The sequence below is a fragment of the Dreissena polymorpha genome, chromosome 9 (assembly GCF_020536995.1).
Source record: "Dreissena polymorpha isolate Duluth1 chromosome 9, UMN_Dpol_1.0, whole genome shotgun sequence".
Lineage (NCBI taxonomy): Eukaryota > Metazoa > Mollusca > Bivalvia > Myida > Dreissenidae > Dreissena > Dreissena polymorpha.
The window spans coordinates 80,963,716-80,991,299 of record NC_068363.1 but is presented as its reverse complement, the minus strand read 5'-3'; the positions used below and the strand labels follow the sequence as shown (position 1 = coordinate 80,991,299).

At 36.8% G+C, this 27,584-nt stretch overlaps 2 protein-coding genes across 14 annotated transcripts in view; one reads left to right on the top strand and one right to left on the bottom strand.

Moving 5' to 3' along the window:
• The first annotated feature begins 1,413 nt into the window (after nt 1-1,413).
• On the top strand, nt 1,414-21,812 carry LOC127845001 (kelch-like protein 24). Of its 9 annotated transcripts, none has more exons than XM_052375610.1 (5): nt 1,414-1,573; nt 12,395-12,615; nt 14,997-15,557; nt 17,267-17,425; nt 18,549-21,812. In XM_052375610.1, exons 2-5 carry the CDS (start codon nt 12,505-12,507, stop codon nt 19,464-19,466), a joined length of 1,749 nt encoding a protein of 582 aa, XP_052231570.1. In that variant the 5' UTR covers nt 1,414-1,573; nt 12,395-12,504; the 3' UTR covers nt 19,467-21,812. The 9 variants fall into 9 exon arrangements, with proteins under 9 accessions (XP_052231570.1, XP_052231568.1, XP_052231565.1 ...); XM_052375608.1 differs by lacking the exon at nt 1,414-1,573 and adding an exon at nt 7,551-7,610; XM_052375605.1 differs by lacking the exon at nt 1,414-1,573 and adding an exon at nt 7,566-7,825.
• A 2,731-nt stretch (nt 21,813-24,543) lies between these two features.
• Nucleotides 24,544-27,584, bottom strand: part of LOC127844596 (protein broad-minded-like) — a 93,371-nt gene continuing 90,330 nt past the window's right edge. For all 5 annotated transcript variants that reach the window (XM_052374985.1, XM_052374983.1, XM_052374987.1 and 2 more), the window contains one exon: nt 24,544-26,205. In XM_052374985.1, the coding sequence (XP_052230945.1) occupies nt 26,092-26,205 (114 nt within the window). In that variant the 3' untranslated portion in view covers nt 24,544-26,091. The remainder of the gene's footprint in view (nt 26,206-27,584) is intronic.

The following is a 27,584-nucleotide window of genomic DNA, read 5'->3' as shown; positions in this document are numbered from 1 at the left end:
ATCGTATACATTGAAATTACTATTTTCCTGCTGTATGATACGAAAATAGGTATTATTACATATGAGAAATGGTGAAGTCTGGTCTGGATCTTCCATGTCCTATATAGACTCACGCAAGGTTCCGAGTTTAATTTGCGTAGGCTGGTCTGGCCGCATATGACACAATACCTATATTCTTATGACGCGGGTTATATAGAGGAGTAACGATATATTTTTAGGTTTTGGACATCGTGACTTTCTGGACCCTGTTGCGTGGGAAGGTATGCATCCAACATACGATATCCTTAATGCCGAAGTAAAAACGTGTTTGAAACAAAATCAAATTGTGCAGAATACTTTCTTTTATGCCACAATGCTGACCAACGTAAAATAAAAATATTTAAAATAATAAATGTTATTTATATATCGCGATTGATCAGTTAAAGTTTCGTTTTCAGGAGTGGCGTTATTTCCAAGATAAAATGTATCTACCAAAAACAAACAAATTTTCTGACGAAGTTGAACTAAAAAACATGTTGCATAATGACGTTATTTAGTTAAAAAAAGACCTCATTTATCATTATCGATTTTTCACACCGTTATTGTTCACTGTTTGAAACAGTTATTTATTGTTATTATATCATTGATATTTTTCCAAAGAAACCACAAACAAACATCTACTAATGTTGTGTTATTCTTAGTCCAACTTGAAGTGCAAGTTTTAACAAACATAAATCATGATGATGATGATGATGATGATGATGATGATGATGATGATGATGATGATGATGATGATGACGAATGGCTTATGTTTGCATACATCCTTGGTTTTGCCACGAAGTGGTTATGTTCGCATATATCCCAGGTTTTGGCACGAATGGCTAATGTTTTGCATACATCCTAGGTTTGGCCACGAAGTGGTTATGTTCGCATATATCCCAGGTTTTGGAACGAATGGCTTATGTTTTGCATACATCCTAGGTTTGGCCACGAATGGGTTATGTTTGCATATTTCACAGGTTTTGACACGAATGGCTTATGATTACATACATTCTAGGTTTGGGCACCAATGGCTTATGTTCGCATATATCCTAGGTTTGGCCACGAAAGGGTTATGCTCGCGTACATCGTAGGTTTGTCCACGAGGGGCTTATGTTCGCATATATCCTATGGTTGGGCATGAAGAGCTTATGTTCTCATATATCATAGGTTTGGTCATGAAGGAATTATGTTCGCACATAGCCTTGGTTTGGTCACTAAGGGTTTTTGATCGCATGTATCCAAAGTTTTGCCACAAAAGACTTTTATTCGCATGTGTCCTGAGTTTTGCAACGAAGTACGGATTGCATATTTATAGACGAGGCGTATGTTCGTATATATCCTATTTTCGGAAGGCTTGTTTATAGACAGGGCTTTTGTTAATATAATACCTATTATCGAAAGGCATATTGATATACAGAGCTTATTTTCGTATATATCCTGGGTTCGCAAGGAATATTTATAGACGAGGGGTCGCCTACCGCGGACGGAGCCTTAGAAGTGGCAAAGTTAGACATCACCGTAACAACAGATAGAAGTCCTAAACATGCTCAAGGTACGTGTCTCGTTCTCGGTAAACCGGGCTTAATACATTCGCGTATAGTGTTGTCCCATACTAGCCTATGCAGTTCGCACATGATTATCAGGGACAACTCTTTCTGCTTTTATGATATTGTTGATACACAGAAAGTCTCTTCTAACCAAAATCCAGTTTAGGCTTAAAGTGACGTACCTCATTAGCCTGTACGGACTGCACACTTTACGCACACGATTAAGGCCAGTTCTGCCAGAACGAGGCTCATTCATATAAACAAGTTGCTGCAACTAATTTAATGTTGGTACTGACACACACACACACACGCACATGCACACACACACTAACACACACACACACACACACACGCACACACACAACACACACACACACACACACACACACACACACACGCACGCACGCACGCACGCACGCACGCACGAACGCACGCACGCACGCACGCACGCACGCAAGCACGCAAGCACGCAATCGCGCGCGCTCACGCACGCACGCACGCACGCACAGCACACACACACACACACACCACCACACACACACACACACACGCACGCACGCACGCACACACACACACACACACACACACACACACACACACGCGCACACACACACGCACACGCACATACCCACACTAACAAAATACTATCAAGAAATATCAATAAAGAACAAACTAATCACATCACACAATTCAACTTCACCACCAATGTATCACTCTTAGGCATACAGTTTTTTAATTTTCAGGGCTATGACTTGCTCAGGGCCTTACGGAAGCGGTCCATTCTCACTGATTCTCATTAGGTTATCTAAGGTTTTCGATTTTAAAGATGACCGAAATCTTGACTTAACACGGTTCTTGGTGCTGAACCCTCGTTCACATTGAACACTTGTCATGCGAATTACCACACGACACTTTAGAAGAACACGTACATCGTCCAGCTTGTTCGATTCTTGAAGTCTATACTTTGCGATGGGGGTCAGCGTTAAAAATGTTGACGTGCAAAAGAACGGCCATTGCCTCAATGATTACAGTGCAGCGAAGCGTTCTTCTATGTTGGCTACAAGCAAAGAGACATACTCCTCTGTCAACTGCTGCAAGGCTTATTGCTGCTGGCGATAATATCGCAGCTCTGGAAGAAAAACAACGCTCGGTTCTTGAACATTCTCCAACTCGTAAACAATATCTCCTCACTGCTAAATCATTTGAATATCACACACCTTCTTGCATTCAGACTCGGACAGGGACTTGCCATTCAGAAAACTGTCACCTTCAGATCTGACAAATATGGAGAGTTTGTGAACAAACACACCTTCAACCACCAGTACATATTGCAGAGTATCACACGTGCTTGTGATGTGCGGCTTCACAGCACTGAAATCCACAGAATTGGTCTGAAGCTGTTTGGAGAGGCGACCCATGATAGGCAGAATGGCCATCATCAGGTGTGTGATGGCGATGAAGCGGTACTGGTTAACCTAACTCAGCAAGCCCTCGGCAGTTAGGTCGCTTGCTGCCTCCTGCTCAAGTGTCATCACCAGGGCTGGGTAAGTACGGTAAATTACATAAACAGCCTGTTCAAGACTCAGCCATCTGACCGAGTTGACCTCTGCATGAGCTCAGGAATCTTGAGAAACCGCTGTATGGCTCTTAGTCTATTTGATCGCAGAGCAGAGCTTCTTTCTTGAAATATCGAAAGATATTGCCGACCGTTCTTGCATATTTGTCAATGTAAGGCACTTGTTGGGCTGCTTCAGAAGCCGACCGTTATTGCATATTTGTCAATGTTAGGCACTTGTTTGGCTGCTTGGGAAGCCGACCGTTATTGCATATTTGTCAATGTAAGGCACTTGTTTGGCTGCTTGGGAAGCCGACCGTTCTTGCATATTTGTCAATGAAAAGCACTTGTTGGGCTGCTTGGGAGGCTGACCGTGCTTGCATATTTGTCAATGTAAGGCACTTTGTTTGGCTGCTTGGAAAGCCGACCGTTCTTGCATATTTGTCAATGTAAGGCACTTGTTTGGCTGCTTGGGAAGCCGATCGTTCTTGTATATTTGTCAATGTAAGGCACTTGTTTAGCTGCTTGGGAAGCCGACCGTTCTTGCATATTTGTCAATGTAAGGCACTTGTTTGGCTGCTTGGGAAGCCGACCGTTCTTGCATATTTGTCAATGTAAGGCACTTGTTTGGCTGCTTGGGAAGCCGACCGTTATTGCATATTTGTCAATGTAAGGCACTTGTTTGGCTGCTTGGGAAGCCGACCGTTCTTGCATATTTGTCAATGAAAGGCACTTGTTGGGCTGCTTGGGAGGCTGACCGTGCTTGCATATTTGTCAATGTAAGGCACTTGTTTGGCTGCTTGGGAAGCCGACCGTTCTTGCATATTTGTCAATGTAAGGCACTTGTTTGGCTGCTTGGGAAGCCGACCGTTATTGCATATTTGTCAATGTAAGGCACTTGTTTGGCTGCTTGGGAAGCCGACCGTTCTTGCATATTTGTCAATGAAAGGCACTTGTTGGGCTGCTTGGGAGGCTAACCGTGCTTGCATATTTGTCAATGTAAGGCACTTGTTTGGCTGCTTGGGAAGCCGACCGTTCTTGCATATTTGTCAATGTAAGGCACTTGTTTGGCTGCTTGGGAAGCCGACCGTTCTTGTATATTTGTCAATGTAAGGCACTTGTTTAGCTGCTTGGGAAGCCGACCGTTCTTGCATATTTGTAAATGTAAGGCACTTGTTTGGCTGCTTGGGAAGCCGACCGTTCTTGCATATTTGTCAATGTAAGGCACTTGTTTGGCTGCTTGAGAAGCCGACCGTTCTTGCATATTTGTCAATGTAAGGCACTTGTTTGGCTGCTTGGGAAGCCGACCGTTCTTGCATATTTGTCAATGTAAGGCACTTGTTTGGCTGCTTGGGAAGCCGACCGTTCTTGCATACATTTGTGTATTTGTCAATGTAAGGCACTTGTTTAGCTGCTTGGGAAGCCGACCGTTCTTGCATATTGGTCAATGTAAGGCACTTGCTTGGCTGCTTGGGATGGTCAAGGAAACACAATGTGCTGCACAGTGAACCCCGACAAGTGCTGGGGAATGTTCCTGAAGGAGCTTCACAACACCGCCTTTCCTCCCAGTCTTCACACTAGCCCCGTCAGTACAAAGTCCAATCATTTGTGTTATGTCAAAACTCTTACATTTAAGCTCCTCGAGTAAAAGTGACACAATGTTAACAGCACTGGCACTACCATAAGAAATTAGCTTGTATGAAAGAAAGGGGTACTGGAGTCCCCGATCACTAACATTCAAGATGTACATTAACACGCGTTTTATGTTTGCTGTGTCGGTACTTTCATCTCAAATTAACGACTACACACCAGAGCGCTTACTGTCAGAAAGTCTATCCTCAAGGATCACTTCTGATATGACACTTTGAAAGTCAGAAACGCTTTTGTTGCTGACATTTTAATGAGAGTCTGATATGGATAGGTCAATGTCTAACAATGCAGCATAGTCCACCATGTGTTTCATGTCAGACTATGGCAGTTCATGCTTGGCGATATGGTATGAAGTCCTTAGGACTTTTAATGCCAGTTGGTCGTCTTTTATAATCTGAGCTGCTAGGGCCTTTCACATGTATTGCTGTTCTCGTAGCACTGACCTGCTGACAGCTGATTTGTGAGCCTCAGCTGGAATGAGACAAATGATAATCTTATTATATATGTTCATGCAATAATGAACTTTTGAATCAGTTAGTAACAACATTCTTTATCAATATCATGTCTGTATACACACTATGAGCACTACTCAGTATTAATCAATGAACTCGCCCGAACTTCAAAGCTGATCAGTTTTCGTTATTATGCTTAAATTGATTAATTTACACAGGATGAGAGCTTATGCTTATTGAAGTTGCAGAAGACCATATGTGGTATGCTCTCACAGATCTGATTGGATAGTCAGAAATCTGATAGCTAATCAGCGACGTTAACAATAACGCGCTGTATTGGCGAATCTGATTGGACCAGGTCATGTTACAGCTGGCGGAGTCCATGGACTCGCCTATGGCGTACCATTTGTATCTAAAGTCAACAAGACCTACTAGGTAAAAGAAGAAATGTACGTCGACGTTAAATATGTACGTCGACGTACAAAAATTGTACTTCGACTTACAAATATGAAAAACACTTCGACGTATATATTTGTACGTCGAAGTACAATTTGTACTTCGACGTACATTTTTGAACGTCGGCGTAAAAATTTCTGAACAGCCAATCAAAACACTCGTCTCTTGAGACGCTTTTGATTCAGATTTATTCATAATAAATGTTTAAAATCTCTTTTTTAATTGAGGAAAAAGTGAATAAAAAATATCAAAATTGAAAAAAAAGAATTAAAAATAAGTATCTACTTGACGGTATTTATTCTAAAATCGGTTTAAGTAATAAATATACACTTTATAAGACAGCCGGTCGATGTCTGATCTATATGTCATAACATGACGCTCAAAGGATAGGGATCACCACAGCAGGTTGCTAATGCACAGTGTAGACTTCCGCTGTTTTATTGTGGTAACACGATTGTTTAGAAAGCATAGGCCAAATAATATAGATTAAATTTTGAAATAAAAGTCGTATTAAGAGTCTGAAAATAGCGCAGTGAATGTTTAACGTGTGGATCAAAGCAACAGATGTAAGGGGTCTTCTGATTGGCTAACACTCAAGGGTCGGTAAAAATTGTACGTCGAAGTACAATTTTGTACGTTGAAGTACAAAATAATGTACGTCAACGTACATATTGTACGTCGACGTACATTTCTCTTTTTACCTGGTAGGTCTTGTTGACTTTTGACCCAAATGGTACGTCATACTCGCCAGCGTCATTGACATGTATCTTGCACTCGAATATCATCGAGTATTGATTTGCTAAGTCGCTACCTACTGCGAACATGCGCGTATTATCTATAGTTTGCAAATGGATTTACTTGGAAATTAGGGAGATTTTTTTTCTCCCTGCTGTTTTAAAAAAGCGAAATTTACTCCACGTGGGCGAAATTTTCGCATCAGTCGCCAGGTTGGTATGTATTGATATATTAAATAACATATGGTTATAAATCAATAAATTTGAAAACAAAAGAATCCTCTAAAAACCTGCAATAGGCCATCATGTTACACGCGGTGGAAAGCTTCCTTAACGTCGATGTTTTGTGGAAGAGCTCATGCTAGTGTCGCAGGTGTTTTCCAATGAAGATCAAGTAGTTGGAGATCTGTTCCACTGTGCTCCTCCCAGCTCTGAATCAGTCTGCTTCTCCGACAGTAGTTTATCGGCCTTTCTTTTCAATCGATTGCGGATGATTCTTAGCATGGCTTTGCTGGTATTGCTGATAAGGCTAGGGTGCGCACAGCTTGATGTTTCCTTTTTGGTAGAGAAATAAACAGAGTCTAGGTCCAATCATTTTGCCACGTCTTCTTCCTCAGATAAATTTGGCATGGTGCTATCATTTCTTTATCAGCTCGAAGGGGCGTTGTATACTACTGAAGATTGTCCTGCCTTTAGATCGAACTCGCCCCGCAACTGTTAAAGTCCGGCATCAACAAGGCGAACACAACAACTTTCCTGGCTAAGAAATGGATTTTGTCAAAGACTGATACCAATGAACGAAGGATACCAATAAAGCAAAATATATATAATTTCGAACGTAATAGTTATGTTTGCTGACACAAAATATAAGTTCCGTTATTTTTAAATGGTTATTTATTATATTCACGTGCAATTAGTAAAATGAACAAACCTTATTGAAATAAACTATTTAAAAATATCATTTAAGCATTTATACCAAAAAACATCAATAATAAAAAATATTTGACGAATAAGATCGTGAACTGTATGGTTTCGGCAATTAAAAAAGGTCTGGTGCAAATTACGAACACCATTGTGTGGGTCGTCTGTGCAACTAATGTAGGCCGTCATGGGCTGAGACCGTCCTGACCCAACTATTATTCAACAACAACAACAAATGCAACACAAACAAGAACAACAGTTCAGTGAACAAAATGTCAAATATCGTTGTCCATGAAATGGTTTTTTACCAGATTCATCGTATCTGTTAATGTTTTCATTGTATTTTGATTTGTTTTTATTTTGGGCTTTGTATAGTTAATGTATGATTACATTGCAGAAGATTTGTATAGCATATCTTAGTGGAAATTTTAGATTGATATTTAGTTGCAATAAACCTCCGGCCTTCCGAGTCGCTAGGAGTTGCAAGAGGTAACAGCATCATTTTCATGTCAAGTCTGCCCCCTTAAATCCATAACAGGTAAAATGATCACATTTATTATTTTCTGGCATAAATAACCACAAGCAGATCAAATTAAAACTACTTACTTGATATGTTATGCTCGCAGAATAATGATATTTTCCTCTGATAACCATGTATCAAGCGGTTAAGAAAACAAGTAAAATAATTTCTAAATTAATGCAAACAATGCCGCAATAAAGGATTTACTTTCAAAGATTTATTTATATCCATGCCAAAATTGTTTATTTGCAGCGTTTTTAGCCAGGTAAAACCAAGTAACATACACACAGTGACACTCAAATTACATCAACAACCAGCGTTGTTTACCTGGTATCAAGACATCACATCTGAAAAGCTAGAGTACAGTACACTCCACGCGTTTTCCCCAATTTCCCTCCATTCTCCGCGGGGATTGACCTGGAGGGAGATTAAGAAATTCCCGCGAGACACGGCGTTTGCATGATTTTGGACGCGGCGGTTAACAATCGGCAAAAATGATAAGCCGACGCAGCGGCCCTCGGCGTTGGCAGCGCGGGGGAAACTCCGCGTTTTACAAGATAACGATCAATTTAATTTTGTTTGTCTTCCTGATTTTCAAATAAAATTACTTTTATTACAAGTACATACATGTATATGTAGTATAATATTTACAATTAAAAAAAAACAACCAAGATAGATCGATCCCGACGTGGTTGTAGAAGTAGTTGTTGTTGTATAGAAAACTCGTTGATTTACAACAAACAACGTCGTCTTTTAACTAATACTTACCAATTAATATAAACACAGTTTGCAACATTGTTTTTATTTTGATAATTTAATCCAAAAGTTTCATGTTAGCAGGTGATTTTCTATACTGAACATGTAAACAAATGACTAAGGACCCTAAAAATCTCGCAAATATGTGTGAATTGACAGTTTGACGTAATCAAAGAAAAGCCGCTTCCTGTCTAAAGGCATAACATACTCAAGTAAACACGTTCAACGAATGCATAAGGAATGGTTTTAATTGTCAGAACAAAGTCAATTCTCTGCTAGCTAATGCATTTATTTTCTCTTTGTAGGTAGGTTATTCCGTTAATTGCTAAAAGAAGGTGGTAACTATTGAGTTGATAGTTGCATTTAATATTCACAGTTGTATTCTTGTTGCATCGACATTCAAAACAATGTTTACCAGTAATTATGGACCAAATCGGCAGAGTGATATTCACACATGTTAATCCCTTTTGTCAAAACACCGCAGACAGCAGTCTACACAATAGGTCAGTAGACAAGCTTTGCATCAAACACTTATAATCCAGTTCCGCCCAGATATCTTCTTTAATCAGTTTAAAGTACATTACTGTTAAAATAATTACTCTACTAAAATACCGTAACAATAAAGATTTGGCGTGTTCGATTTGAAATTATTTTGGAGGAAATATCAACTTATTCGCGATATAATTTTGTTAAAAAATACCAAAGAAACTTTAACCGAAATCAACAAAATTCAATGTTCTCTGCGCTACAAAGTTTGTATCAAAAAATCAATACACGCACGCTTTGCAGGAGTATACGATGTACCTTGACCTTGTACATTGCAGCAAAATTTTCGCGCGCTTTTGTCGGGAAATATACATGATGACTGTATATTGGAAGCATTTGTAAACGTCGTGTTAACATTAAAAATCGTAGTGTGTTTCGGCTTACTAATTATTATTCTCATTTAGAAATTTTACGGAACATTTATTCTTGTGTTATATGCGATATGATTTAAATATTAATTTGTCAAATGTCTTATATTAATTCATATTGTAGACGTACCTGTGAATTAAAAAACATAATTTTTATACGTATTAATTTTCTATACAATTATCTTTTTTATACATGTACTACAGTATTTAAACAATTTATTATAACAATGTTTTTATTTTTTGGCATGCCCAGTAGCACACTGCTAACGCGGCGTTGCGCGGCGGTCACTTATAAGAACGTAAATTGTCTGCATTTACCGACTAGGCTAAAGTTATACACGCCGCGGGAAATTAGCAAACGCGGCGTAACGCCGAGCGTTTTATCGAGTTCACTTCGCTCTCTCGACGCCGCGTGAACACTCGCTAGCAGAAAAAAACCCGCGGAGGGAGCGCGTTTTGGGGAAAACGCGTGGAGTGTACTGTACTCGATTGCAATAGGCATTAAGCCAACACAACTTTGAAAATTTGATTCACTGAACATATTTATTCAAGCTTTAGCCGTAATTTAACTTTATTTATAACTTCTATTTACACTTTAACAAGTTTCTGTTTTATCAGTCAATCATCTTAAGAGCAGAATTGTCAGGTAAAAATACTCAAAACGTGCAAAAACACAAACTATGGCAGATTATTCAAATAAAATTTCTACATATATGACGTTACTATTAAAATACTTGATAAAATAAGCATCCAAATGTGCATATTGTCATGTCACCTATTTTGGCTATGTGCGTGTGTGATTGTTCCATGCAACATTTTATGAGAATCAGGAAAAAGTAAAAGAATTTTCTTAAAAATAAATCAAATTCATGAAAGTGTTTTGCTTACACTAGCACTGTCGTCTGCCTCACTGTGCAATTACTGTGGAAATTTAATGAATGGGACCAAAAAATTGAATGGAATAGGGATACATTTGGAATAGTTTAATTGAAGTAAGAATTTGGCATGCAATTATACTTGTTTTTTCCTCATTTTAGTCGTGTCTTTATTTATCTTCAAGCGTAGTAATGTTAGTAAAACAAAAAACTCCGAGCGCATGCATGTGACGTCATCACGAGAGCTGTGTTCTTAAAATGTTAACAAAGTGATCGAAATTAGGTTACGTTCAATATTAGGGAATCCTATGATAATTCAAGTTTAAAACACGTCAACGGTTCACAAAAATGTGTTAAGTTTTTGCAATGGAAAACACCAAGTATTCTGAATTTGAAAATATGCTAATTTATGCATCAACATTCTCGAAAATCCTCAGCAAGATACATGTAGATCTCATCTCTAATCAAACAATTGTGCTACACCGACTATCTCTGGCACATTCGACTTTTGGTTTGGTTATGTTTTTATATCAACTTTTTGTTTTAAGCATTTATTCACAAACAAGGCACAAAGGGATGTCGATGGTAAATGGTATTGTGTTTGTTACAATGTTTAAGGTTGATTGAATTCGATTTTATATACAAACTTGAAATAAAATAAAAATTACATGGAATTAGATTTAATTCAGGAAGAACTTTGAGCTGTACATATGTACTCATAAAAGCTCATAGCATTCAAGAAGAACTACGGTACAGTGATATTAAACAATATTTATGCCCCCCTTCGAAGAAAAGGGGGTATATTGCTTTGCTCATGTCAGTCGGTCGATCGGTCGGTCGGTAGGTAGGTCGGTCGGTCCACCAGGTGGTTGTCGTATGATAACTCAAGAACGCTTGGGGCTAGGATCATGAAACTTCATAGGTACATTGATCATGACTCGCAGATGACCCCTATTGATTTTGAGGTCACTAGGTCAAAGGTCAAGGTCACTGTGACCCGAAATAGTAAAATGGTTTCCGGATGATAACTCAAGAACGCATACGCTTAGGATCATGAAACTTCATAGGTACATTGATCATGACTCGCAGATGACCCCTATTGATTTTGAGGTCACTAGGTCAAAGGTCAAGGTCACGGTGACCCGAAATAGTAAAATGGTTTCAGGATGATAACTCAAGAATGCATACGCCTAGGATCATGAAACTTCATGGGTAGATTGATCATGACTCGCAGATGACCCCTATCAATTTTGAGGTCACTAGGTCAAAGGTCAAGGTCACGGTGACCCGAAATAGTAAAATGGTTTCCGGATGATAACTCAAGAACGCATACGCCTAGGATCATGAAACTTCATGGGTAGATTGATCATGACTTGCAGATGACCCCTATTGTTTTTGAGGTCACTAGGTCAAAGGTCAAGGTCACGGTGACCTGAAATAGTAAAATGGTTTTCGGATGATAACTCAAGAAGGCATACGCCTAGGATCATGAAACTTCATAGGTAGATTGATCATGACTCGCAGATGACCCCTATTGATTTTGAGGTCACAAGGTCAAAGGTCAAGGTCACGGTGACCCGAAATAGTAAAATGATTTTCGGATGATAACTCAAGAACGCTTTTGCCTAGGATCATGACACTTCATAGGTACATTGATCGTGACTCGCAGATGACCCCTATTGATTTTCAGGTCACTAGGTCAAAGGTCAAGGTCACAGTGACAAAAATCGTACTCACACAATGGCTGCCACTACAATGGACAGCCCATATGGGGGGCATGCATGTTTTACAAACAGCCCTTGTTTAAATATCCCTGGACTCCATTAAACAATATAAATCAGATTACATCCATGAATGACATGTTAGTTTTCATTTTTCCATTTGAAGTCTTTAACTAAGATAGCACAATATTTACTAGGATATTGATATATAAATATTTAACATATTTACTAGAATATTGATTGTATAAATATTTAAAAAAAAAGTTTTATAGTTCTGGTCAAGTTGGTTTGCAACTCAACATAGACACCAGACAGGAATCAATTTGACATTGGTCTTGGAGTAGCCTCTAGACAGTGGACTCCATCATTAGTATTAGAAGTCATGAGTTCTGAGGAGAAACTGGAAGACTGGAAGGAGCACACAGCCACATGTCTCCAGTCTGGAATTTACAAGAACTTTCTTGCCGGCTTGTACACAGATGTTGAGATACAGGTGATTTTTTACAATTATACAGTTTTGTCAAATTCAGTTGGATCCTTTAAAGACATTCTTCTTTATAAGTTAATAAGCAATATTGATGGATTTAACAGTTCTATTCTTTGTCATAAATCAGCGATTTATTTTGCTATATTCGGAAAAGTATCGGTACCAGCTGAATTGGGGAAAATTAGCACGGAAAAACATGAAATTGGTAAAATTTGAGTCATGAAGTCTTCATATTGGGAATTAGGTGTATTATATTTGTTGCTAACAAATACTAAAAATTGATACCTTAGTGTTGTCAAGTTGTCAATATTATATATTCTGCATAGGAAAAGAAACTAAATATTGCATTTTATAAAAATAAAAAAATGAACAAATTATTATTTTTTAATTGTGGAGCCCTTCAATTGGAATTTTTTTGGACTGCCATTAGGTATTTTTTTGTTTTTTTTCCCTATTAGGAAAGTGCCATTTTCCGGTACTTTATATAGAAACAAATGCTGTGAATAGCAGTTACCTAAAAAAAAAACTCAGTCATATGTCTTCGCTCTCATTTGTTTGGGGTTTAAAAATTGCACAAAAATTTGTAATTTTGTGTGTTTTCCTTTTATAAGACGGTAACAAAATTACAAGAAAAAGGGGAAATGACAGTCAGTCTCAGTAAAATTGCTACCAAATCAAACATTATTTTCTGATTCTAGGACACAACTATCTTGTTGAATTATATTGAATAATCCAGCTATTAGGGTATTTTAAAATATATCCTTGCAATTTGGTACGTAGTAATAATCCAACAAAACACTGTTGCGTTTATTAACAATAAATGTGGTAAAGAATTTCGTAAATTTTAAAAAATGTACACAATTTTTTTATTGGAACTACTTGGCCTTTCTTTGAAAAGCTGAGAAAATGTATTTATTAGCCCTTTCAAAGCTTAGGCAGAAAAAATAGGATTGCCAATATGGACTCAATATGCCTGAATCACATGTTCAATATGAGCGCATGGGGCAGTTAGGCATAGGGAAATAAACTAAATGTTGCATTTTATAAAAATTAAAGAATAACAAAAATATTATTATCTTTCTGAAAACATTAAATTGGATTTTTTTCAGACACCCATTAGGAATTTTTTTTTTTTTTCTCCCTAATCAGGGATTACACTTTCCGCTTTTATATTTTCTGTTTAAAGAAAGTAACTTTTTAGCAAACTCTAGTTTAGGCGGAAAGTGTCATCCCTGATTAGCCTGTGAAGAGTACACAGGCTAATCTGAGACGACACTTTATGCATATGCATTAAACCCATTTTCAAGAGCACGGCTCAAATTGTTAATACTTTCTCTTTGTTCTTGATTTACAACTAAAACAAATAAACCTTGGTCTGGGTAAACAGTGCTTCATGCATTTGTGTTAATTGGTGCCCCATATGAGTTTGTGCAGTCTGGAAAGGTTAACCATTGGCGACTTCCTTTAACAAAAAAAATCCATAAAAGTGGATAGTGTCCTCCCTAATCTGTTACACAATATACGCACATGCATTAAAGCCTTGTCACGTTTTGGTAAATTAAAAAAAATATATAAAAAATGTTTGAGATTTGCAAGATTTGTTAGGAAACAGTAATACTGAACATTTACCAGGCTCTAAAATAGCCATTATATGCATCTTTTGAAGGTTTAAAAACTTAAAAATTATAAAATGTTGCAACGCAAAACAATTAAATAATTTAGAGAGTTCAGTTGTTGTCGTTATATTTTGTGACACTAAAAGGATTGCTTATATAAAGTATAAAATACATCTCTCATTGTATGAGCATGGATGGCCTAGTGTTCTAAGGCTTTTACTTCAGAGGTCAGTGATTCAAGCCCAGTTGAGGGTTACCTTTTTATGCCCCAGTAGAAGGGCATATAGTGATCGGACCGTCCGTCCGTCTGTCTTTCCGTCTCACTTTGCGTTAAGTTTCTGCGTTTATGTTTCGAAAAATGCTCATAACTTCTATGAAACTTCAGATAGCAACTTGGTATTTGGCATGCATGCGTATCTCATGGAGCTGCACATTTTGAGTGGTGAAAGGTCAAGGTCATCCTTCAAGGTCAAAGGTCAAAAATTAAATCAAAAGGAGATAATTATCTGTACCTGCCAAATGATAAAAAAACAATTAATACATCAAAGCGGCGCAGTAGGGGGCATTGTGTTTCTGACAAACACATCTCCTGTTTCTTTCTTTAATTTTATTCTTGTTTTTTACCGCAGCTTTTTATATCGAATGTTTACATTTATCAATATAAAGCTTTTAATGACAAACTTCAATACTTGCCAAAGTCTGTGAAAAGGCCTTTTTGAGCCCTATTACATGTATCACAGAGCCAGACTGAGACAAATATTTCAATTGCAGGTTGAGAAGAGGACGTTTCGATGCCACAAAGTGATCTTGTCTGCATTCTCTGACTACTTTCACGCCATGTTTTCTAGCGGTATGAAAGAAAGCCAGAACAATATTGTCTGCATCAAGGATATCAGTTCTTCAATCTTTGAGCACGTTTTGTCCTTCGCCTATTCAGGAGAAGATTGTGTGACCATTGACAATGCCGAGGATCTGCTGCGGGCATCAGTTCTACTGCAGATCAGCTGTCTTCAGTCACGATGTGAGAGCTTTCTCCTGGAGCAAACCACAGCGGAGAACTGTATAGGAATATGGAGGCTGGCACAGAGTCTGAGCTGTGAGCAGCTTAAGGAAACCAGCTGGGAATTCATACTGAAAGAGTTCGAAGTCATCTCTCAGCTCGACGAATTCCTGGCCTTGGAAAAAGACGAACTCGTGTCCATTGTCAGTAACGATAATCTGTTGGTCACTAATGAAGAGAATGTGTGCACTGCCGTGTTTCGTTGGCTGGAGAAGGGTGATGACAGAATCGTCTTTCTTCCTGATGTTTTCAAACCATTGCGACTACAACAGGTTTCAAACAAAATAAAATTGTCCATTTTTTTCTTTTTTACACTTAAAGCAATTACTCTGCTTCTGTCCCAGAAAAGTAGATAAAAATGACTACTTTCGAGCATGATATTATAACTGACATTGTTTTATTATGATATTGATAATGTTGTCTTTACAAATATTTTCCATTAAAAAAATGAAGTACTTTTTGGCAATTAAGTACCTTTCAATTCTTAATTTATGACCTACTTATTAGGGCTGCAACTGGTACCCAAAATATCTGATGATATCAGATCCAACTTCAGATTTGCGGGTACGGATCCACCCCTGGAAATTTTGGTTCCGAATATGTATTTTCATAGTTGTATGTAACTAAGCGCTGTTTTCACAAGTATTATGAGTATTGTTTTTATACAGACTGGTTCTGTTTATAATATAAAAGATACGTATAATAGTCTATATTTATTGACGTGCGACAGTCAAATAGCAGATCATTCGAGATCCTTCGGCTTTTATTGTCTAAGAGTGTCATTGGACATTCCGTAATGAGCGCAGAAAGCAAAACTAATTCAAAATGATGGAGGATTTACACATTACAAATGCAATTCCTAATGGCAAAAAGTAAGTTTTTAATCCTTATTGTCTTTCTGAGTTGTATTAAAACAATGGTAATGGATCCAGTGTGGCTGGAATGTTATTCAGGTAAATTTTGCATAATTTCGCGACCTGTCAAATTGTGTTCCTGCATCATGTATTGTCTTGAAAGCATCTTTCGTCATATACTAACTTTGAATGCTATCTTGTGATGCAAGAAACCTCAATTCCCAGTGAGATAATCTCCACAGCAGGAGACCTCGTTAGTGCTCATAGGGCTTGCCTGGACCCGGACAATGTTGATATGTTAATTTTTGTGAAAACAATCATCAAACTGCATTAACAGTGAAAAGTGTATGTTAACGAGCAAACTATTAAGTGAATAATTGTTGAGGTTTTGTTTTATTCTGACATTGCTACAATGTTAAACGAGAAATTTGCTATGTTTTTTGTTAATACTTGTTTTAATGTTTTTTAGTCAAATTATACTTCGAAAACATTGATTTCTTTAATTTAGAAAGAATTTTTAATTTTCTCTTATCTGAGTGATCCGGATCCGAAAATAATCCGAATAAATCTTATTTGGATTATGATTCGGATCTGAACAAATTTTTTGGATTTGTTGCAGCCCTACTACTTATAGAGGTAAATACAGCAACTTTGAATAAAAAAAATCCGGTTGCAAGGTTGTGCGTTGAAGTACATGTACCATGTGCCTTAATATCAGATGTCATGTAAGACATGTGTTAGATCTCCAATATCCTTATTTTATAATTGAACGATAAAACACTTCTGTGCAAGTTTTGAGTCATGCTTGGCAAATTAGAATTGCTATAATAATTGCTATAATCAGTATGAACTGAGTTATGGGAAAACAAACCTAATAATGCATGTGAGTAAAGTGTCATCCCATATAAGCCTGTGCATTAGCCTGTGCAGTTGTATCAAGTGTGACACTTTCTGCTTGTATGGAATTTTTGGTTTAAATGAAGCCTCTCGTAAAATGAAAATCAAGTATAGGCTGAAAGTTTTTTCCCTGTGCGGACTGCACAGGCTATTCGTGGACAACACTTTAACCACATGAATTTGGCCCTGTTTTCCCAGAGGGCTTATCATATATTCACCATCTTCCTTAGGTCAGTCTACAGTTCCTCCTAGAAAAGGTAGACTTTAACCCAGCAGTTCGCAACGATGCCACGTGCACACGCCTTGTGAAGCAAGCTTTGGACTACCATCTCTATCCAGAGAGACGAGAGATGTACAACATACCATTGAGGGCTGGTAACAAAGTAGAGGTAGGGCATTTGTGAGAGATGTACAACATACCATTGAGGGCTGGTAACAAAGTAGAGGTAGGGCATGCGTTAAGAATGAGAGATGTACAATATACCATTGAGGGCTGGTCACAAAGTAGAGGTAGGGCATTTGTGAGAGATGAACAACATACCATTGAGGACTGGTTACAAAGTAGAGGTAGGGTATGTGTTTGAGATGTACAACATACCATTTAGGGCTGGTAACAAAGTAGAGGTAGGGCATTTGTGAGAGATGAACAACATACCATTGAGGGCTGGTAACAAAGTAGAGGTAAGGCATTTGTGAGAGATGAACAACATACCATTGAGGGCTGGTAACAAAGTAGAGGTAAGGCATTTGTGAGAGATGTACAACATGCCATTGAGTGCTGGTAACAAAGTTGAGGTAAGACATGTGTTCAGTAGATTATCAGGCCACGATTTTGTTTAAATTCTTAAGTTTGTTTTAATCGGATATGCTTTGGCAAACTTGTTTCATGTTGCAATGACGTGTGCAAAGATTTCATTATAAAAATATTACAAGCTTTAGTTGATATGATTTATACATGTGTGTGCGCTAAACAACATTATATTCTACTATATTATTGTACAAAACAATTAAATTGAAAATAGTTATATGAATCAATGAAATAATTGTTTTAAACAAGTCTTTAAAAAAATTCAGATATCTGGGCCTGGGCTTTTATTTGACCCATAATGTTAAAACTCACTCGTAGGGCAGTTGTCCTGTGCAAAGTTTTTTCAAATTTAAGTTCGCTGAGACAACACTGGTCAGTTGTCTTATATTTTACAACTTCATCAAAATAGTAAAATTTATAATGTTTCTTCTTCAAAAGGATAGGCCTACTGATTTAATATTTGGTATGGGACATTAGATAGTGGTGTTCTACTAAGTTTGCCTCAAGGGTCTTAATTGGCCACACTCATGTGGTAGTGTTGAATGCTTTCTTAAGACTAACATAGTATGCTATTTCTACAAAAATATGCCCTTGTTGTCAACATTGTCCCCTAGAAAGTATCCTCAAGTATTATACATCAGAGCCTCAGTTTCCAAGGTGAGAGTTAAACACTATTCAGGTTCCTTTGGTTTTATTACTTTCAGGTGATTGTATTAATAGGCAAGACACCCCAGGGTAGAGAACAAAAGCTGGTAGAGATGTACTGTTACAGTCCAGTGGATCGTCGTTGGTTTACCATGCCTCCATTACCTAGCAACATCGGCAGGTACTTTGCCTGCTGTGTCTATGGTGACTATATTTACGTATCTGGCGGAACTGAGCGACCTATCGCCTGCTTGAAGCTGCACATTGGTAGACGAGACTGGATTCACTGCAGATCGATGAACTTTGGTCGACTTAGGCACGCGATGGTTGCCGAGCGCAACTCCATATACGTCGTTGGTGGGTTTGACCCTATCACAGATGTGACCTACTACAGTATCGAGAAGTATGACATCGCTCAGGAGACCTGGAAAGAAGTGGGTGAACTAGCCTGCGCTGTGGACGCCCTCTCAGCTGCAGCTTACAAGGGAAAGATTTACGTGTTTGGGGGATGGCTGAAAGACTGTGATCACGCTGCCTCTGTGCAGTGTTTTGATACAGCAACAGGCGAGTGCACAATCATTGACTGCCTTCCCGATCCAGCCAAGTTCTCGCGCTGCGTTCAAAGCCTCGATGGCAGTGTGTATATCATGTATCCAACCGGGGAAGTGGTCCGGTACAAAACTGAAACCACTGAGGCGGAGAAATTTGCGAAAATCTCTGGGTTCAAGCGCTACAATTTTGGTCTGACACTTTTTCATGACAAGTTGTTTGCCTTTGGTGGGGAGAGTGATGATCCGACAGTTGAAGAAGGGACAGAACTCTGCAGGAATTTATTCGAGTTGGACTTGACGACTCGAACCTCTAAAATGTACTCTGATCTGATGCCGAATCCGTTCGAGTCGTATGGTTCAGTGAGAGTGGTCATGAATAGAGAGTTTCTGATTGCGTATAAGAAAGATGGTGGACCAAAACAATGAGGACCTGTTGTAATATTGCTTAAAAAGCATTTGTTTTAGAAAATCTACTTGATCTTTTTGGTAACTTTTCCTATAAAGTATTGTGTTTGCTGTACAAGTAACAGATACTGGATCCAAGTAATCAATCATAAATCATAATCATTCTTTTATGAAATCATTGCTTAATTCAATAATTTTAATATAAAATTAGTATTTCAGGGAATAATTTCAAACAATATCAGGTGTCATCAAGTATTTAATTACTAGCTTTACTTTTTGTTTACCTGCAGTTTAGTTAATTTATGTGGGATGCATCTATATTTTTGAAAAGTCACTGAGTAAAACACTATTTAGCAATAAGTGCTGTTAGGATTAAAGTAGTGAATATTATTTTCAAATTAAATTATTTGTATTTGTTTAACTCTTTGTAGCCTTTCATATATTTTTTAGAAAAAAAACCTGTAATAACGCTTTAAAAAAAAGTTATATGTTGGTAAAATGAAAAATGATAGGATTAAAAAAAAAGTTGGCAGAATACAGCAAGCAGATTTGTTGACATGTTATTATGTATGAAGCGTGGTATTCTGTTTATAATATTTTTGTTTCATATAAATAGATTCATAATAATAAATTTTATTATAGATGTTATACCTTACAAGAATTTGTACATGAGTTTATAGGACTAGCTGTTGTTAAAATTTTTGTTTTATATTTATATTGCACCATATACATGTATTTAACACTATGTTATTTATATTTCTTAGTACTGTCATATGCATAGTGTTTTTTCCAGGCCGTTTTAGCGTGGCGCTGCGCCATGCCCTTTCTAGTAGCGCCACGCTGTCCCTTTCAAAACCATTTAGCGCCACGCTGCCCTTTCCAAAGGCCGCCGCCCTGCCCTTTCATGAGCACCCGTTATTTTCCGTCCTCTATTGTTACGGTATGCTTGTGCAAGATTTAATTGATTTAAGCCACCACGTGCACTTATTGATAACATCTGTATTGCCCCTTGACCGACTTTCTAAGCCGACTGTATCTGAGTATGGCCCTAAGGCAGCAAAGATTCGCGTGGTTGTGAATTAGTCATGCGTGAATAACCCCGTGTTAATATCAATCAATAATGTCAGTGTCTGTTATAAGTTATAACAATCACACTCATCGGTCCGTAATGTGTACTCCTCCACGATGGACACTTATTTCGGAGACTTATGATGAAAACCTCAATGCTATCCTCGTGGAAATTATGTACTTGATGCATTTTTCATTTTTAGAAACTTTTATTTTTAAGCGTAAGTAAATTAAAAAAAACACACACAAGTTGTATCTTTATCGTCCTTAAGATAATTAATTATTGAAACAATCATTGTAATGAATACCTATTTAACAAAATGCAAATCGTGTATTATGCTGACATATTATACGATTTTGCGTTGCTATGCGCACATGTTGCTTACATGTATATCATTTTAACAAGATGGCAGGCTATACAGAAAATAAATTGTGACTCGGCAAAAATGGCAAAAAAACGATCGAATTAACAATGGAGATCATACATTAAGAAGGTATTATTGAAATGCCTGTGATTATCAACGATGCGTTATGTTTAGATAACAACAACATATTCATTAGTAATTTACTCTGTGGATGTCACAGAAACGAGTGTTTGCAAATTGTTACTGGCAAAGTTAAATCATCTGACAAGATTATCGTCAAAAAATGGGATAAGATGTTAAGATAAGACAAACATGGTTTCACTTATACGTTAGTGGATCTGTGTATTATCAGATTCATATGCATATATTGCTTTATAATGTTTGTTGTGCTGTACAATTTACTGAAAAAGCATGTAGCTTAAATGGACATTGCAAGGTTAATATATCAATATTAAATAAAGTAAGTTAAATATATAAATTACCATTACATGTGCTTGTTTATAATTTGGAGTTTTTCCTACAACTGACCCTGATTAAATATTTCTTCCAAAACCAGGTATTAATGGAACAATTTTGCCCCTTTTTGCCTGAACTGTGCGTTAAAATTCCCTTTTTGAAAGTAATGCGCCATGCCCCTTTGCCCTCCTGGAAAAAACACTAATGCATATTTGTTTGAGTTGTGCGAGTCATTTTCCTATATCTGTATAAACAAATAAGAAATATAGTAATATAAGCATTCATTGCTAAATTATTTAAAAATAGTCTGTCCTTTCGGCATTCCCTTTTTGGAGGTTTTTTATGCAACGCTTTATGATTTTGCATGCTTTATTTATGTACAGAAAGTTACTACAGGGCTCTTTTGTGACCAACGGGTGCAAAGATGATCTTGTATGAACCTGTTATAAGTTGCAATCAAATAAAAATCTGCAAACTATTATGTGTTTGTTAGCAAATCATTATCTAACAACTTCAATGTTTGTATGAAAATAGGGTTGCATAACTTTTAGGAGCAATTAGTGTTTGTCACACTTATCTTTCTGGGGTGAAACAATTGAGTCTCGCTCTGAGAAAACTGGGCATAATGCATGTGCGTAAAGTGTAGTCCCAGATTAGCCTGTGCAGTCCGCTCAGGCTAATCAGGGACAACACTTTCCGCCTAAATTGGATTTTGCTAAGAAGATACTTCATTTAAACGAAAAATGTCATAAAAGTGAAAAGTGTCGTCCCTGATTAGCCTGTGCGGACTGCACAGGCTAATCTGGGACGACATTTTACGCATATGCATTATGCCCAGTTTTCTCAGAACACGACTCGATTGTTTTTTACCAGTATACAGGGTTGTGACCCAATTATGCAATTGTAATGGTCCATCGCCTTAATAGGCATTCACCTTAATCCAGTCATAGAAACACATTGTGACACCAGATAAGCGAAAACAAGGGGAAAATCTGGTAAAATAGCCCCGTAAAAAAGCCCTGTAACATGAACTGTCGGAATATGTATAGTTTTAAATTATTGTCAAAAACCTGTTTGTCCGAAAATTTACAGTTAAAGAACTACATATATTATTTGGAAAAAAGGGGGTGTCCGAAAATTAAGAGTAATTACAGTAAATTTGGGCCTTACAACAGCTTCAAAATTCTGGTCTCGGTCATAACGTTGCCATATATTGATGTATTTAGAAATAACCTGGCACAAATTATATTCATCATGTAGGGTGTAACACTTGCCTTCCAGGTCAAGGTCACATTTTGAAGATCAACTTTGGACATAAAACAGCTGATTAGGACTGTAACTTTGACATTCATCATGCTATTTTTAGATAATTCACCACTAATGACAACCACAAGAACACTGACTTTGGTGTGTAAAACAGGTCTACTTTAGAGGTCAGGACACACTTAGACAACAAAGGTCTTATATGTCTGAACAACAGCTTCTCCAGGCTGTATCTTTTACTCGTATCATTAAATTTAACACAACTTTCCTTAAACGAGATTGGGTGTTGGGTTATCACCTGTATAATTACCTCAGATGTCAAGGTCACACTTAGATGGTGAAAATTCAAATTTGGCTATAAACAGCTTGTTTTACATAAGAGGAGTTTTGAGAGAAATGTGGACTGTGTGGGCATCTTTGCTCTTTGGACACATTGCTTGTTCATTTAGGTCCATCCTATTGTTTTCTTACTAAGTTTGTGCTTTCTATCAGGTCAAGTTTTCAACAATTGCTGTCACTGAACTCTTAAGGGCCATCATAGTCGGCTTGTTATGTTTCTAGTCCAGCCGTAAAAAACATTATATGTGGGACAATTGGAACAGTCTTCCTTGAATAGATCCGGGAAATAATTATTGAAGTTAATGCTTTACTGCAATAAACTTACGTAAAATAATTGATTAATTCAAATGTTACAGGTAACTGTAAACTTAGTGGTCATCTGGTTTTTGTTAAGATAGTTAGGAGCTGTTAAATAAGACTCGCCTTCAATCGTCATTTTTGTGCAGAATATAACTTGGAATTGTTGAATGGATTAAAAAAGGTACATCATATTTAATAATTTATTAATATAGAGGGCTATTAAAAAAGTGCAACGTACAGGCACTTTTTCTTCAGTTGTAGGAATTCTGTCCCGTGGGTTAGTTTTCTTGTCCAGCTCATAATTCCATTAGTTTTAAAGTGCTTAAAATTAAACCACATATATTTATAGATTATTAAGAGGAAATGTAAAATATACAAGAAAATTAATCTCTCTTCAATATATATATATATATTATATATCACCCATATCTTATTCGTCTTGGGCTGGTAAAAATTAGATTTTAGATCAATTGAGTTGTGTTCTGAGAAAACTGGGAATAATGCATGTGCATAAAGTGTCGTCCCAGATTAGCCTGTGCAGTCGGCACAGGCTAATCTGGGACGACACTTTCCACTTTTGTGACATTTTTCATTAAAATGAAGTCTCTTCTTAGCAAACATCCAATTTAGGCGGAAAGTGTCGTCCCCGATTAGCCTGTGCGGATTGCAGAGGCTAATATGGGATGACACTTTACGCACATGCATTCAACCCAGTTGTCTCAGAACACGACACAATTGTATGCAAGTCTTCTTTATTCTACAGCTACTGTTCAGCACAAGAAAATCACTACCGGGTATTTATTTATTTAAGTCGAGTTTTGGGAAAACAAAGCTTAATGCATGTGTTTAAAATGTCATACCGTTATAAGCCTGTGTAGTTCACAAAGGCTAATCAGGGACGATACTTTCAGCTTTTATGGAAATTTGTTGTTTAGTAGTAATAGTCTCTGAAATGAAATTTCGGTTTAGGCATGGTGTTTTTCCTAATGCATACAACACAGGCTTATCTGGGACTACACTTTACCATCAAGCATGAAGCTCAGTTTTAACCCTTTACCACTTAGATACGTATTAAACCCTTTACCACTTAGATACGTATTTAAACCTTTACCACTTAGATGCGTATTTAACCCTTAAATACTTAGATACGTTTTTAACCCTTTACCACTTAGATACGTATTTAACCCTTTTCCACTTGGATACGTATTTAACCCTTTACCACTTAGATGCGTATTTAACAGAATAATGCTAATTTTGATTTCATTCGGGTATTGTGGATGGATGAATCAAGTAGTAACACATTAAGTTTATTATTCCAGTTTTGTTTATTCTCTAATAGTAAAATTAAATAAAAGTACAAAATTTAATCGCTATAAACATGGCATAAATAAACAATATTTGCCTTAATGCATAGAGATCATTATGGCATAATAACACACAAAAACAACAGTTCATAATATCTGCTTTTACAGAACAGAAATATATCAATAAAGAAAACACTAATAGCTATTGCATGTTAAACAACTGTTCTTGAGTGAATAATTTTAATGTTTTATTACTTTAAGTAATTCACTTTTAAATAAATTTGGACAACACTTATGTAAAAATCAGAACTACAAGTACATGCTTAAAGTGTATTCTTATTTACAAACTAAAATAAAAATAAAGCGTAAGATAAATATCCTGCTGTAATTGTGGTACAGAAGCACATGAATTGCATGGCAGGCATTTTCATTTTTTACTATTCTTTTTTTACATGATTGTAAGTTAAATGCATAAAATACAACAAAAAAATTAATGTTGTACAAGTGAAAGTAATGCTTGTTTCAATCTAAATATGCTTGCACTTTTGGACAAGTGTTCATAACAATGTATTCGTAATCCATGTTTACAAAATCACCATTTAAATAAAGTAAAAATGGACGGGCTATATTTAGAGATCTGATATGTCAACCACACTGTGATACTTACAGTAAATTGTCAGTAAAGTAGGTCAGTCCATTTGACACACAATCCAGACTTCAAAAAAAAAAATTAATTTGACACAAAAATTACCATAAGAGCAGAAAGTTTCTTCCCTGTTTAGCGAGTGCGGATAGCACAGGCTAATCTGGGATGAAATATACACATATGCATACAACCCCAGTTTTCCAAGAGGGAGGCTTATTTAAAAAAGCCATAAAACCGGAGTGTCTTTCCTGATAAGCTGGTGCAGATTGCACAGGCTAATCTGGGATGACACTTTACGCCAATACAACCTGTTTTCACAGTGGGAGGCTAATTTCGATTAAAGGCTGGTCTTTTTTAGGCTTACAAACAACTCATGGAGGAGTTTATTACAATACGGTATGAAATGAAAAATGTCCAATCTTTATCACATGACTTCCAATTACAAAATGTCTTCAAATATTTAATATACAGGTTCAACAATTAAAATAGTAGTTTCTTAAAGTGAGGTTCATTGATGTTAATGACACTTTTGCTAAAAATCCTAAAGCAATTGGTCAATTGGCAGGAGAACCAGTGAAAATGCTCAAAAAATTATTTCAAGCACATCAAAGATAACATAAATTCGTATTACATGAACTTTGAAAACGAAAACATCCTATGATAAAAATCATGTATGAAAAGATATACTCAATAAAAAAAAATAATTATGTTTAAGTCATTTATTTTCATCCTTTGCAAAATCTTAAATGATGTTTTTGATGTCCCACCGGGCAAGTGAAGACACTAAAATCAAGAGACAAGGTCATGGTTGACTGTTGGGTACTACAAAGTTGATCTAACTTTTCATCCAAAAGGTAACAAATGCTGTATGTTTCACTGGGAAGGTCAAGGTCATATTAAGCTGGTCAAGGTCGTGTGATATTCAGCATATCTGGTAGAACCATCTTGCGGTACTTCTTCTCCAGCTCCAGCATGTACTTGAGGTTCTGCGCGACCTTGAAACCATGAATAGGCTCTTCCTGTCAACAAAATGGTAACAATGATTAAGTAAAGATTAAATGACCTCCATACTAAGAAATTTAATCACTCTGAACAGCTAGCTCTAATATGGCTAAAATGCCATAAATTGTCATTGATGTATTTGTTCCATTTATAAATGTATGTATCATTATTATTTAATTTTGTTAAAGCTATTTTATGTACGCGCAATTGCGTCAAAAGCCTAAGGCTTATTGAAACACTCTTGAGTCAGTTTCCTGGGTATTAAAAAAGTGTCGATGGAGTAGACCTCAACATATTTCCCACAGTGCAGATCACACATGTGACCTCACAGTAGATAGCCTGACACGGTTGACACCATATCCAATATGGCATGGTGACCTCACCAGCTATTTATTTTTCATCAAAGGTAATTGTTATAAATCCTTTAAAAAAAAAAGGATTTTCAGTTTGAAATTATAATATGAGTAATTCATGTATTTGTAAAAAGAGGAAAATACTGCATTCATGTAAAGCATGAACAAATCAACAATTTCAATTGGGTGTATAGAGTTATATGAACATTATTTGATTTGTTTGTTGGACTTGAAACCATTTTTTACAGTATTTCAGTCTCATTGCTGTGGTGAGTTAATGGACTCTCACTTTTCCTCCGCAAATATAGCAGATCTGATAGAGTACCGCAAAGCCGTCATCCAGGCTCAGTATTACAAACGCTGTTCTTCTCAAAGTTAGTCTTCACTCAAAATATTGACAAATAAAATTGCTTGAACCAGTAACATATGAGCATTTATTTTTCATTAGTGAAATTTATGAGATAAAGTCTATGAGACTATGATTTTAATGTTTGTAGTCATTGACCTCAGGCATGTTACCTTGAGAAACTTGAAGTTGTAAGTATGCTGATCAATACAATAGATCTGCGCTCTAGAAAAATGGGGCTCAATCCTTTTGCGCAGAGTATTTTCCAGTTTAGCCTGTGCACAGGCTAATAAGGGACAACACTTTTTGCCTTAATCAGACATTTGCTTAGAAGAAATATCATAGAAATAACAAATACCATAAAAGTGGACAGTGTCATCTCTGATATGCCTGTGCAAATCTGGGAGAAACTTTACGCACATTCATTATTTGAATATAAGCTCTTTCAGACCGCTACTCAAATATTCAATGTATTATTAAATCCCATCATCGAGCATACATTGTCTTGATAAAATCTTATGGAAAATACTTAGCTTTCTTTCAGCATTTCCAGGTTAAAGCTGTTATGCCCTGAACAATAACATCATCTTGTTTATTTCAAGACGTCGTTAGTTGTTTATGGCAGGGCTTTTTTTGCCTTTTTTGTGTGTTTATATTTAAAATTAAGACAGAATATTTTGTAAAATATTATGGAATA